The sequence below is a fragment of the Sprattus sprattus genome (genome assembly GCF_963457725.1).
Source record: "Sprattus sprattus genome assembly, chromosome: 5".
In the NCBI taxonomy this organism is placed as follows: domain Eukaryota; kingdom Metazoa; phylum Chordata; class Actinopteri; order Clupeiformes; family Clupeidae; genus Sprattus; species Sprattus sprattus.
Genome location: NC_137924.1, coordinates 24482630 through 24497094, shown reverse-complemented (window position 1 = coordinate 24497094; position 14465 = coordinate 24482630). Strand labels below are relative to the sequence as shown.

General features: G+C 41.4%; 2 protein-coding genes across 3 annotated transcripts in view; both read left to right on the top strand.

Moving 5' to 3' along the window:
- The window catches only part of inpp4aa (inositol polyphosphate-4-phosphatase type I Aa), a gene marked incomplete at both ends in the record, with an annotated part of 10597 nt that extends 5279 nt beyond the window's left edge, over nucleotides 1–5318 (top strand). The window contains 11 exons of one of the 2 annotated variants that reach the window (XM_080838829.1): nucleotides 528–714; nucleotides 908–1129; nucleotides 1433–1574; nucleotides 2198–2230; nucleotides 3076–3248; nucleotides 3381–3504; nucleotides 3727–3994; nucleotides 4139–4236; nucleotides 4370–4482; nucleotides 4736–4890; nucleotides 5186–5318. In XM_080838829.1, coding sequence (XP_080694955.1) covers nucleotides 528–714; nucleotides 908–1129; nucleotides 1433–1574; nucleotides 2198–2230; nucleotides 3076–3248; nucleotides 3381–3504; nucleotides 3727–3994; nucleotides 4139–4236; nucleotides 4370–4482; nucleotides 4736–4890; nucleotides 5186–5318 — 1648 coding nt within the window. The remainder of the gene's footprint in view (nucleotides 1–527; nucleotides 715–907; nucleotides 1130–1432; nucleotides 1575–2197; nucleotides 2231–3075; nucleotides 3249–3380; nucleotides 3505–3726; nucleotides 3995–4138; nucleotides 4237–4369; nucleotides 4483–4735; nucleotides 4891–5185) is intronic. The other variant, XM_080838830.1, reaches the window with a different exon arrangement.
- Nucleotides 5319–7955: 2637 nt separating this feature from the next.
- On the top strand, nucleotides 7956–13657 carry LOC308365388 (inosine-uridine preferring nucleoside hydrolase; the record flags this gene model as incomplete). Its single annotated transcript, XM_080838788.1, has 7 exons — nucleotides 7956–8023; nucleotides 8421–8482; nucleotides 8696–8889; nucleotides 10127–10306; nucleotides 12305–12416; nucleotides 12678–12814; nucleotides 12947–13657. 7 exons carry the CDS (start codon nucleotides 7956–7958, stop codon nucleotides 13292–13294), a joined length of 1101 nt encoding a protein of 366 aa, XP_080694914.1. The 3' UTR covers nucleotides 13295–13657.
- Nucleotides 13658–14465: the final 808 nt, after the last annotated feature.

The following is a 14465-nucleotide window of genomic DNA, read 5'->3' as shown; positions in this document are numbered from 1 at the left end:
ATGACCTCTGGGTCATGCTGTAGTGCTGGTTTCCTCGTCATGGAAACCAGATTTGAGTCCATCAGTAGGTGCTGCTGGTCACTTATGTTTTGTCTGCTCTCTCATCAGAGCTTTTGAGGAGCACTGGTGAGTTTTTTTGGACAGTAGATCTTTTCTTTACAACATTTGTTCACTTCAGTGTCAGTCTGTTACCACAGCATGGTCATCACCTTGTTCTCGCACACCTTGTTTTTTGTGACTGGTCCATTTTGCATCTTTGTGGTTGAGTGTTCCTTGCTGCTGCCGATGGGGGATGATGATGATGATGCAGCAATGTACTTGCCTGAGTTTGCAACACAAAACACAACACTGTCTCAGAAAATGTCCTCAGTGTCACTCACGCGGATGGTGTGATCTGAGCTCCCCCTGTGTGCTATTCGTCCTGCGGCATGTACCCCTCCCGCAACCCCGCCCCCACCTTGCATCCGGTCCTCCGAGTCCTCTGAGATTGCATTCATCTCTGATTTCATCCACCTTTTCCTCCGCAGCGGCCAGGAGTCCAGCCCGTCCTCCATGGTCTACGTGCCCCAGGACGTGGTGCGAGCCAGGGAGCTCATCCCCCAGATCACCACGCTCAAAACCCAAGTCTGCTACTACGTGGAGCGTCTGTCCCGAGCTGCAAAAGACCGCTCGTCCAACGCAATAGAGAGGACCTTGGCCATTCTCACAGAGAAGGTGAGGTGGTCCAGAGAGGATATTTTAAGTTGAATACACAATAAAGCCATTCAAATCTACACAGACCTCAATGTACAGGATCTAAACTGATGAGTATTTCTGCCACCACATATTCGAGTTTTGAACCATTTGAAAATCATTGGATTTGATGAAGTAAGTGCGTACCATGTGACTATCCTTGGTGTGTCGGCAGACGAGGCAGTTGGTGACAGTGTGCAACAATAAGCTGCTGGCCTTGGCCATCCTGGCCCTAAACGCAGCGCGGCCCGAGGTCATCGCCTCCCGAGGGTCGCCGTCACATGTCCCCGACCCCGAGAGGGTGGTCGTCCGGAACGACCAGGGGTCACCACATGTCAAGTGGAGTGGGCGCAGCAACCGTGCCTCTGTGTACGTGGACTGGCATGAGGAGGACTGGGTAAGAGGGGGTCAGACATTAAGGAGAACTGGCAAGGTCAGGCAAGAGGTAATGATGCCACATAGTGTTTCATCAAGTCAGTTCATCAGGAAGCAAGCAGGGAGATATTTTAACTATAGACCATGTGCTGCTTGTGTCTCTTTCTCTTTTCCAACTGTCTCTCTGTCTACATATCTCTGAAATTCAAATAAAAACTATTTTTGTGGTGAATTAGTGTGCAGATTAGGAGTACATTATGTAATGATAAATTACAAATCAATAAATAAATCTCTCTCTCTCTCTTTCTCTCTCTTCCCTCCTCAGGACAAGGTGTGGCTGAATGTGGATAAGAGTTTGGAGTGTGTGATCCAGCAGGTGCAGCGGATACTGCACAGAGGCAAGAAGGCCAGCGACAGCAGCGAAGACGTCTTCGAGTTGGACCTGCCCTCCACAGCCAGCAAGAAAGGTAACTATGGCAACTGGCATGCCTTCTGCATCAACCACAATGACCCCCGCAGGACCTCTTCACCCGCTCAACATCCACATCATCATTATGTTTAACATGCCCACCAATGCCCTTGGCTCACAATTCCCCATAAATATCTTTGTAGGTTCACAGCATAGATACTTTGTTCAGCCGTACATTAGAAGTAATGACATAGCAAGCATTCAGTCATATGTAGGAATGTCTTCTTGCTTAAGATGAACTACCTGAATGTAATATCAAGGACATTTACAAGCCATTTACCATTGTGTCACTTAGCAGAGGCAACATGAATGATGTATGGGTAAATTATGTTCAAAATTCTTTTGGCTGACTTGTGTAAATAATATGGCTTACAATAAACAGCAAGGTTACACTTAGCACCGTTAATGTTTCATGAAGCATATATCTTATCCGTCTCTCCCATCACCCTTAGCAACTAGAATCTATTCACAAGAAAGATTCATCAGTAGTCATTGGACCCTTAGGATTACTGTATGTCCATGTGCTTACGCTCTCACTCAGTCTAAGCATGCATGCATGTGTGAACATTCAGCGCTTGGTCACATGCTCGCCTAACCACATTTTCACTTCCCCCTGTCCAGATGGCAGCCCCAGTGTTGAGGGATCCTCCCCAGGTACAATAAATGTGTCAGTGCTTCTCTTTGTGTGTTTGCATGTGTGTTTGCTTACAGTTCTTTTATGCAGAGTGTAAACATCTGTGCTTGTATTCTGTGTGTGTTCTGAGAGGCAGATCATCACACAGTACCAGGCCGTCATTCTGACATATCAGGAGACACTCACTAATCTCTATGAGTACAAGTGCATTTGTAAATTTGTGATTTTACCTATACATGAGGAAACCACTGGCTTTTTTCAGATCGCTCAGAAAAGCCTAACAAGAACAGGAACTATCTTCCCACACCACTCATAAAATCCCTGATATTCTTTTATGGGTGAATAAACTCTCACTTGGCTTTTAAGTCAATCATTAACATCCTCATATCGTCCATTACAGTTTGTATAAATGCCCAGACAATGTTTCTCACAAAAGCTACTGCTGGTTGTGTAGTACAAGGCATCTACAGTCATCTGCACGTACTTTCCCTCAGGTGAATCCACCTCACTGAGAAGTGACAAATAGGACCATTGATCGTTTTCACTCTGCCCACAGCTGCTTCCAGATTCTGCCCCCTAGGGAAGCTCAGTCACTGGCCACCAAAATAGCAAGCTCCAGGTGGCCAGTGGCTCCTTTTACTGCTCTCTTCATATCTGGTCACATGGAACATCTTTCTTGTGATCACTTTCCTTGTGTATCTGTTTTCGTGTCTGTGTTTGTGTAAACATGTACAGTTGTTACATGTGCTTGTTTTTGTCCTATCCTATCCTACTTATGATATGTTACATGCTGGTGCGGCACATTCCCCCACCCTCTGTCATGTGGACTGTGAAGACGAGCTAATCTTATGTGATGTGTGCACAGGTGAGTGGAGTGAGGCTCTGTACCCGGTGCTGACCACACTCAACGAGTGTGTGGCCATGATGAGTGACAAGGCCAAGAAATCCATGGTGTTCCTCCTCATGCAGGACAGCGCCCCCACCATCGGCATGAGCCTGACAATACAGTACCGCAGAGATGTGGTCTTCTGCCAAACAGTGAGTACAAATACACACTGAGACACACACACACAAAGGCACAACACACACACACACACACACACACGCACACACACACAAAGACGCATGAATATTAACAAACACACTCACTGATGTTTTCTCTGTTCACAGTTAACTGCCTTGATCTGTGGGTTCACTGCAAAGCTCAGGAGTGGTCTCCATGACAACGGCTTCCTGAAACAGCTGCATACTATAGGCCTGTTAGTACAGTTTGAAGGTCTTCTCAGCACCTATGGTATGCACCTTTTTTATCTGAGTATTCATGGTGCATTCAGTGTAGACATTCATCTGTTATACGTTCTCCTGTTGTCCTTTTCTTAATATGCCCTAACATAACATAACATAACATAACATAGCATAGCATAGCATACGATACACGTGTATTAATCCCTGTAGGGATTTTCAGGAGATGACAAAACATAACAACCTAACATTATATCATATAATTGCATCACAGGTGAGGAGTTGTCTATGCTGGAAGACATGAGTATTGGCGTCATAGACTTGAGGAATGTCACCTTCAAGGTTACCCAGGCAACCACGGGATTCTCCCCCGACATCCTCCCGGTCATCACAGGAAACAGGGACGGCTTCAATGTGCGTGTGCAGCTGCCAGCTGTGCTGTTTGATGCGTTGCCACGGGAGATCCAGAATGGGATGCTGCTGCGCGTTCAGCCAGTGTTGTTCAATATTGGCATCAATGAGCAGCAGACACTGGCAGAGAGGTGAGTGGGACAGAACAGAAGAGATGGTTAAAGGTTTAACGATAGAAGAGATGATCAAAAGTTTAGTAAGATTTTTCTGCAAAAAATTAAAGCAGAAATGAGGCTGTTATTTTCTGTTAGTGGCATTCCTCTTTCTCGTCAAAGGTTTGGAGACACATCCCTGCAGGAAGTTGTGAATATGGAGAGTCTGGTGCGGCTGAACTCCTATTATGACCAGTTCAAAGAGGTTCTGCCTGAAGACTGTAAGTCTGAAGATGACTAAAAGACCTGCTAGAAGCTGGGTTACCATCTCCAACATTATTTTGAGGTCTTGAAATGTACTGCTTTGTTCATGTACACGTCTCACTCCATTCCGTGCTCTCTTATTCTCTCCAGGTCTACCTCGGTCCCAGAGTCAGAATTGTGTGCCTGAGTTGCTCAAATTCCTGAACCAGAATATTCATGCCAGGAAGAGCAAGAATGTGGACATCCTTTGGCAGGCCGCAGAGGTTGAATTCATTCTTCCGCCTCTTTGTCTAGTCTCATTATATTTCTGCACGCTTACATGTATCCCTGAACCTTCTGTCTCAACATGTATAACGGCAGAATACCTGTTTCTCACATTTTATTAAATCAAACAATGGTATGACTAGTCACATCCAATAATTTGGAAATTTAAACAGTTTTATCCGACTCAACCTGTCAATCGAATTTTACTACTGGCTTGATACTATCGATTTACTCTCTCCTTAAACACTGTAGGTGTGTCGACGTCTCAATGGCGTTCGCGTCACGAGCTGTAAGAGTGCGAAGGACCGTACGGCCATGTCGGTGACGCTGGAGCAGTGCATGATTCTGCAGCAGGAGCACTGTATGGCCCCACAGGTCTTCACTCAGGCCCTCGACTGCATGCGCAGGTTAGGAGTCTGCCCCACTGCCTGATGGAAAAAGCATGTAACATAAACTGCAACACAAAATTAACCTGCATGAATAAAAGCTATTATTGAATAACATGCATGGTCATGAACACAGCAGTGATTTGACCATACAAGCATTTTCAGTTGTTTGATAAAGTTCAGTACTTTCAATAATCAGGGCAATATTACTGAAATGAATTATGGTACACTGACACATGGGTTTGTTTCCTCTATGTATTATTTCCTCGCTTCGACTCTCATATATTCATTTTCCCCATTCACTATGTCTTCCCAGTGAGGGGTGTCGACGAGAGAACACCATGAAGAACGTGGGCAGTCGGAAATATGCCTTCAACACGCTTCAACTGAAGGCCTTTCCCAAGCAGTACAGACCACCAGAGGGCACCTATGGGAAGGTGGAGACTTGAGTGGAGGAATGGCTGGAAATCAGAGACGCCACACCCCCAGTGCAGTTCCCCTCCAGCTCACCATTCATTATTTTGCCTTGAAATAAGAGTAGATTAATGCATTATACAGCCATGGTGAAGTTGGATTCGTTTCAACTGCAACTGTGTTTTCATCAGTTTAATTGTTGCAGTGATGAAGGAACAGAACTGAGGCGTGTGGGAGGGGGGATGCTCAGGCATGGTCCTGAGGGGCCACCATGTCTGCTGGCTTGCAGATTTTCGTCAACAAGCCTTGATCTGGCTAAATCTTATTTTCAGGCACTGTAGAAACCCACCTTAAGCCAAATATTGTTGGCTTTATTTGTAGGCCAAGTGGTGTTTGTCTTTTCCTGGGAAGCACAATAAGCTAGTGATAAACAGTGCCAATGACTTTTAAGTAATGTATTTCTTTCCGTCCCAGTAAAAGTCTACAGCCATAATCTTGGTCACTCCCGTAACATAACAGAGGGAATTAAAAACTTCACCATAGGAAATCACACACCACAAAATAGCCTTTGTCTTGGTTGTAGAACACACGCATAGTGACAAATGTCAACTTTCTGTGGTGATAATAGTAAAATTCCCAATACGCATATTAGATATAGTTACGCTTTATCAGGTTGTAATGAATTACTCACCAAATAACACCACTGTTTGATTCCCACTCACTGATGTCAAATATGCATAAAACTAGCTGCCTTAAAAGTGTCTTACAAATCAACCATCTCCGCACATGCTTCTATACCCTGTATCAAAACAACAGATAGAATAGTGTGATCTATGTAAATAAGCAGGGTGAGTATTGCAACAATACCATTTTGTTGTGAACCTTTAGTGTAGGTATATGATCTTTACTTACCCTTTGGTTTATGAAAGTAAGTCAGGAAGTCTTTGTGCGGCACGAGTCTTGGATGTCAAATACACAGATTAATATAGCAAAGCGTGTTCAGAACAGAATAGTCACAATATTATAATGTTTTGTTGCCTGTGGTATTATATTTCAAAATATATTCGGAACTGTCATAAATGACTGACAACGTAGTGAAGGGAAGAGAGTGCTGTTGCTCTGCCAAGCACCCAGAGTCAGATCAGCTCCAGAGTTTGTCCCTATCTGGATAGTCCATGGCACAGGATATGACAAAGAAAGCCACTAAAAGACCTTGTCAATGATTTATTAATATTTGAAGTCTTGAAAAAACACATAAATGGGTTCCGTTTATATTTTAAGCTTAGACATTTTCTCAAATGTCTCCATCTCTTATTTTGCTCTGCAGTGCTGTAATGCAAAAATGCATTGGTCTTAAGTTTCTCCTAATAGCCCTGAGCACATGGCTAAATGCGGAGACTTGTGAAGACCACAGTGCAACTACATCAGCATATTTCCCTGTGAACAAAGACAACATTTTCTCTCTTGCCCTGAAGGAGGGAATTTAGTGTTAGTCTAGAATAGTCTTGGATCAGAATAGAGTTTGTCGGGTGAATTTAGATTTATTTATTTTTTGCATAAGAAGAGAAAGTTGATACATTATTGAGAAAGGCCTTACATGTTTGAGTACTGACCCAAACACCAAAAAATCATTAAATAAAATCATTAGAAGAAACAGCAAGAAGAAAGATTTTCAACTGGCATTGGGAATGTGTCTTTCTTAATGCATGTAATGGATTGCTTAAAGCAATTACTAGAACACTGCATTAGGGTCAACAAGAATGCAACCTGCTGTAGATTTGTTTTTTTTAACATGTGCACGCTTTATGATGTTTACATGGATCTAATCTTATATTGACTTAACTTCTGTTGGCTGAAATGTTGCTATTTTCCGAAGACAATTAAAATAGTGTTATAGTTCTGACAAAGAGAAATATATCTTTCTTTTGATTATGTTTTATTGTTTATTGTTTTTTTTACATAATTTATATAATTTGTTGCAAAACTGTCATGGTGGCATAACTGTATAGAGTTGGACTATGCTGTAACATGCTGTAAAATGTGCTCTCTCTCACATGCATTTCTCAGTACTTAGCAGCTATTAAAATAAGTTAAATTCCGTCATTTATTGTGATTTGACCACACTCCGTTTCTTATTAACCAAGAACTGTATCCCCTATCTATGATTACACAGTTCACAAGAACAAGAAAAAGGGCACAAAGAACACAAGCCAAGGAGTTACACACAAGAAATACTCCTCCTACTTTGAATATGGCAAGCCAAAATAGTTTTAATTCATTTGAGGGAAATCTGTCCATAATTAAAGGGATTCAAAACATAAAACATAACATAAAACAATCAAAAAGTTCAAGGCAACAGTTTCAGCATTTCATGAACACTTTTATATATTTTCAACTCTTATTTCAACGTTAAAGTGTTACTTTTATTCTTAAAGTTGTCTATAACTTTTCACTACCCTACCCAAAGTGTAGTAAAGGTGTCTATTTGTATTTATTTTTTTAGTTCTATGAGCAACAAGCAGTAATTTGAGGAATCTCTTGATCACATAGTAGAACACTATGCCTACTCAAAAAGTCCGTGAACACACTTGGGCCTGCCTTTGGCCGCACTCGTTTAAACTTAAACGTCTTGTTATAGTCATACAGAACATCCCAATACACATGCGCAGACAATGGCGGTTGTGCTTCAGCCGGCAATCAAAGTGCTGAAAGGTTCCGCTTTCGTCTGGACAAGATTTAGGTAAATCAGACACCTAACAGCAAATATTACGCACGAAACGGCAGGTTTTCTATGTCCCACTTACAATTGTATAGGATAGGCTAACCTTTGATAGCTATTCTGTGGCACGTGAAACGCCTGAAAACACTCTATGAATGATTTACTTAATTGGGTAACGTTAATGTTAGATATGAACTGTGCAACTTGGGACGTTAGTTTACGATTACCTATTGGGAATACCACAAAGTAGAAAAACGTTGTACCTGGCGTAAACTTTACTGGCGTGAATAACGTTACATCTGACTTTTCCTTGACAAGGTAACGTTAACCAAACTATTTTGTTTATCCATTAGCCTACTGTTTATGTAGTAGTAGTGTAACATTCGTTCTCCATGTGATCGGCTTGATGTCTGTTAAGGTTGTTACGCTTATCGTTGGTCAATACAAGAAGAGAGAGACGGGGAATCTGTGCGCAAACAGGTATGCTCTAGTCTAGTCTAGCCCGTAACATCTAGCCAAATAAGTCACCCTACTTCAAAACGTTTTGTACTTTGCATGTTGTGGGGATATGATATTATGACAATAAAGGCTTGGTCTATTCACTGAAGGTAGCCTATGTGTTCTGGATTAAGAATTGTTTTCAGCAACATACATTCATTCCTTTTGTGACTAATGAGGTTCTGTTCTGTCAAGGGTCTATGTCCAACATGACGAAAAAGCTGCTGATTGATGTAGACTGTGGAGTGGATGATGCACAGGCAATTATGATCGCACTCGCCGCCCCGAATGTGCAGGTTCTCGGCATCACATGTGTGCATGGTAACACGATTGTGGAGAACGTCTGCAAAAATGTCCTTCGTGTTCTTAAAGTTTGCGGACGGCTAGAGGTAGGTTGTTTAAATGGTGCAGTGCACCCATAGACATCAGCTTCTTTTCTCTATTATTGATAAACCTGAATTAATCAGGGAATAGTGGTACGCCCATACTGTGGTCATACGGTAGGAGTGGCTCCAGTAATGTGTAAATCGCGGACCTTGGTATCAGTTTTATGACACACATGACTGAGTAGGTTACTTTGAACTTGAGGGCAAGACCGAGGTCATATCAAGCAACATGGGCATGGGCGAGGACATGGAAACACAGAGTAGATTTCTTTAGATTCTTTACAAATTATGACAAATCTAGTGGTCAAGATGACTCGCATGACCTAAAACAACAATGACGGAACAGCAAAACATAGAACTGAACAGACAGTAACTTCGTTTTCCAGCACATGACTGAGTGGCTCAGCCAGAATATGCTGATTTAATCAAGCCTCTTGGAAATTGATAAATGAGTCACACAATCTCCTTATACAATTATTATAATGTATGGAATGGAATAAAATGCATTAGTGTTTTGTGCTGACATTGTAAAATGTCAATAACAGAGGACACGCCCTGAGATATGAATTGTACCTGCTAATGCTAATAATTCTCTAAAAGCAACTATTTTTGCAACATGCTGACCTACCCCTTAAAGGCTCTATTGCCAAAGGCTGGAAAGCAGCCAGGGCAGTCTTCTAACTGACCTTTAATGGTTGTCAACTTTTCAAAAACTATAACCCTACAAATGTTTGTAACGTTAGTATATTTAATCCAGCTTTGTGATGGATCTCCCGCTTTATAACAGGCAATGCTAGTTGCTAACATTCTGACTTTATAACTGTGTTTTATTGCCTAAACAAGTTAGAAAAGGAGGGTGCATTTTGTATGGCAAGCTTCACATATTCATATCATCTCCTTTTAGTATTTGTCATGTGGAACAGCTTGTTGTTCATTTGGGTCACATGTGAACTAGCTTTCTAATTGTATTCTTCATTGTCATAACCGTTAAAGCAATAGGGTCTAAAACTAGTGAGTTAACTGCTTAAAAGATGTGTAGAAACTTTACAGACAGTACAGTTGGCATGGAGAGTTTGCTAATGGTGACAGGTGGCAGTGTGCTTTTCTGAAATTTGTGTGGGGTGTTGTGCCCCCTGACACAGAGCTATATAGTGCATAGCCTAGATGGCTAGTGGGAATGTCAGATATGTTTACTTGTCCTTCACATGATAACCATATACTCCCCCCGGGTGTGTTTTAGATTCCAGTGTTCAAAGGGACCAGCAAGCCCATACTGGGAGTCTCAATCGACGCAGGGCACTTTCATGGACAGGATGGACTGGGTGATTCTCCTGATCCCAGTGCTCCAGGAATGGACATGCTGCAGAAGGAGGGAGCTGTGGAGGCTATGGTCCGAATAGTGAATGAACATCCAGGCGAGGCAAGTGTTGATGCTGACTGAGCAAGCAAAAATCCCTGTTTCTGGCTGTCTTCCTGTGGAACTTCTGGAAGGTCATAATTTAATCCTAGAAAGGGTTAAATAAATAAGATAATTTTCGCCGTCTCGTCCAATATGGCTTAATAAAGGCACAGACGAGAACAATACTCTTACCTAAAACAATTGTTTATTGCGACAGTGTGGGGAAGGCGTTGTGTATAGGGATGAGAACCTTTACGATTTTAACGATTCCGGTTCCTTATCGATTCCTGCTTATCGATTCGATTCCTTATCGATTCTCTTATCGATTCTTATTGGGTAAGGGGTGAAAAAAGAGCACAAACGGGTTTTTTACATTAATGTTCTTTTATATAAATTTCTAGAATGCTGCACACACCATAAACAGAATGTTTACATAAATAACCAAAAACTTTTATTAAAAAACAGACATTCTTGCAACTAAATATAAAACTATATTTAAATGCATATGTGGTGAGAGTGTCAACTCTAAAGCTATACATTGACATTGCAGAGCACTGTTGATTGCTCTTTCACTCATCTCTACTGTATAGATGAGTGTATGAGTGAATGATTGAAATAGCAAACAACCCCTATACAACCCTTCCTCTGCTACCTACTGATCTTTCTTTTCCAGAGCAGATATACCTCAGGAAATGTCTCATAATTGTTGGAACATTACAATGCATCCAGGTTTAGTTTAAGTTAGTCCAATCTAAACCCCTCCCTCATTGCACTCTTGAGATAAACTAAATCTGGCAATAAAATGGCACTAACAAAATCGTTGAATTTTCTGATCTGACATGAAGCCCTTGTTATTGAGTAAACTAAAGGACTGTATATTTTCTTGTAGGTTGCTTGGTTGTATGGCTAATTGCGAACTATTATGCTTAACGCTTCTAATAGCAATGTAGAACCCACTACAAACACAATAACGTACTGAAACATACCTACTTGTATCATGCACACAATGCCTCACATACGTATTTGAACAAAGATGATTCGCAAACTAGGCACTCAGTATATTTAAAACTTAACTATTGCTGCCACTGAATTGAAAGAGAAACGTATCCATATCTAGGGAGCTGCACGCGTTGCTAGGCAACGCCATTATTAACGGAGTCTTTTGCGCTTCATCCCTGACTTACCAAGGTAAAGTCCTCAAAATGTTTTATCATAACGGTGTTACTCGTGTGTTATCACAAACGTTCTAGAACCAACAGAGGGGAGGCAAGCACTGCCTCTGCCTCAAGCCAAAGGCTGAAAATAGAAGATTCTACAGCTAAGCTAGCCTACGTTATATGACAATGTCCAACATCGCCCATTCTGTTAAGCAATTAAATGCTAAGTTTAGTTATGGTTAACACGACAACGCAAACGTTTGCTGATAACACACGAGTAACACCGTTATGATAAAACATTTTGAGGAGTTTACCTTGGTAAGTTAGCGCCGTCGTTAGTTGAAGCGCCGTCGTTAGTTGAGCTGCTGCAGGCATCAAAAACATGACAATCTTGTAATGTAATACCATGTTGTGTGCTCAAGTGCTTATTCATAGTAGATGTACCTCCTCCCTTTGACGAAATACATGTTTTACAGACGTTACAAGTGACCATGTTTTCATTTGTTCGAGTGAATTAGATCGCTTCTGTCTAGTTGCCATTTCTGCTACGGTCTGATTTTTTAAAGGAAGAGTTCGCGCATGCGCAAACGGCACAGAGGTCCGTTTACAGACCCGGTTTTGAATTTGGCTAACGATTACAAAGATTCGGCTCATTAGGAACCGGTTCTAAACAAGAACCGGGTTTCGGTTCCCATCCCTAGTTGTGTATATTGTCTCTATTAGTGAGACCTCTTTGTTGTGTTTTTGGATGATTACAATTTGCATATCGTTCTAATGCCTTGTTAATATCTTGCTCCTACCTTATCGAATCACATAAATCTATGGTGTATGTATGGTCACGTTTGATGCACCTCTCCTACAGGTGGCTTTGGTTGCCACAGGCCCACTCACAAATCTGGCCTTGGCAATAAGGATTGATCCCACAATTTCCCAGAAGCTTAAAAGTCTTTACATTATGGGAGGGAACACAGAATGTAAGTCCTGCACTTCCATATAATTTGTGGTTTATTGGAATTCGTTAATGATTTACTACTACAAGGGACTCCCATCGTTTTATGCTCTCATCTAATGTAGTCTTTTATATCACTTCTCTAATTGTTTGGATGTTTTTTGTTCTGTTCATCACTTGTGTACCTGCTTTGATGTTTTGTGTCGGTGAGGGAGAAGTTGAATATTAATAATTTGATAACCACAACACTGAGGTGGTTACTGTTCAAACTGTCCTTATTCCACAGCACGTGGTAACACAACAATGTGTGCAGAGTTCAACTTTGCCTGTGACCCTGAGGCAGCATATATTGTGCTGAATGATTACCTCTGTCCGACTTACATCGCCTGTTGGGAGTTCACCTGTCGCAGTAAACTCCCCTGGGTAAGACTGGAGGCTTTTAAAGTGAACCAGAATGGCTGTATGTCGCCCAAAAGAAAGATTCACAAATACAATCAGACTTGCTATAAAGTAGGAAATAAGCCACCTAGGTTTATGCTTGCCTTTGTTCAACAGGAGTTTTGCGATGGCTGGCTGGCCCAGGACACAAACAAGGCGCGTTTCATGAAGGCGATTTTCAGCCACAGCATGGAGGCTTGCAGAAGTGAGCGGATTGAGAAGGAGCTGGTGGCAGGCCAGGGTTTCATCTCTTGCGATTCCTACGCCCTGGCTGCAGCCATCGATGATTCGTTCATACTTGAAAGTGACGAGGTGCCAATCACTGTGGAACTCTCCGGCAAATATGCTCGCGGCATGATGGTTCTGGATACACTTGACATACTGAAAAAGACTCACAAAGCTATGGTCATGAAAAAGGTGGACTTGGAGAAGTTTAAGCAGATGCTGATGGACTCTTTAAAGTAATATCTCCTCTTGGTTCCTGGAGTCTTTTATGTGTCATGTTGTGGCCTAGCAGTGTATTTAAAACAACCATCTCCGTCCACAGAAGAAATTCCAAGTTGGTTGTGGCGAGATCTCTCGAAGTCTCGAATTGAAGCATTCCATCAATACTGTTGCAAATGGTAATTTGGCTGTAGAGATGTATTCAATATAATTATGGATGCTTAATGAAAATTAGACTTGCACTGCTGCTATTCACATTTGTCTTTTCACTAAGAACTGAAATTGACATTTATACTGACATTTTGATAATGGTATAATATTACCATAAAGATTGAGGCCATGGGGGTTGGTTTAACAAATCATGATTTTACCATAATTTGTGTACGGTCACTGGTTAAATAAAACTGGTTTAAAGTTTCCACTAGTTGTTACTTGATTGTGTTCAGTATGTTGCACCCTCCATTAATACTTCAGATGTCTATGTAATTGCACAATCCAATCTGTTTTCTCTTCTTTGCATATATTTCTGTTGTGTGATTAACTGACGTGTTTTGTGTCGCTACCTGCTCTCTCCAATGCTCTAGGTCTTTCTCGTTCGGACAGATTACTCATCCCAGTCCCCGCATTTACGTGAATAAAACACATGATTGGTATGACAAACGATTACAAACGAACAGTTATACAAAACTATTTTATTCACATCTGGTCACTGGCATTTACTATTTGGGTGATTCTCCAACTATGGTACTTTCTCTGTCCTTGACAGATGTAAAAAAAACTAAAAAACATTTCCACTTTTTTTTTTCACCCACACTTACTACATGTTAAGGGGAACCTATATATAAAAAATGATTGTTCAATTATGTTGTTTTTTATAAAATAGGAGGCATGTTATATGTGTTTTTTGCTGTTTTGCCTCTGTCCCTCGGCCAGACTTCAGGTCTTCAACCTTATCTAACTTAAAATCTAAAACTGATATCATTTTAAATTCAAACAGGAAGTGTGCATTATTACCCATTTCAATCAAATATAATACTTTTAGATATATTTCTTTTCAATTTGGCATATTTTAACCATGTTGAACACTTGTCCCTCGGGTTCACCGTCATTTCCACACCTCTGCATAAAATGCAGTCCCAGGCTCAGTCCTTTAGATTTGTATACTCAGTAACCATAGCAATTGATACTCTAG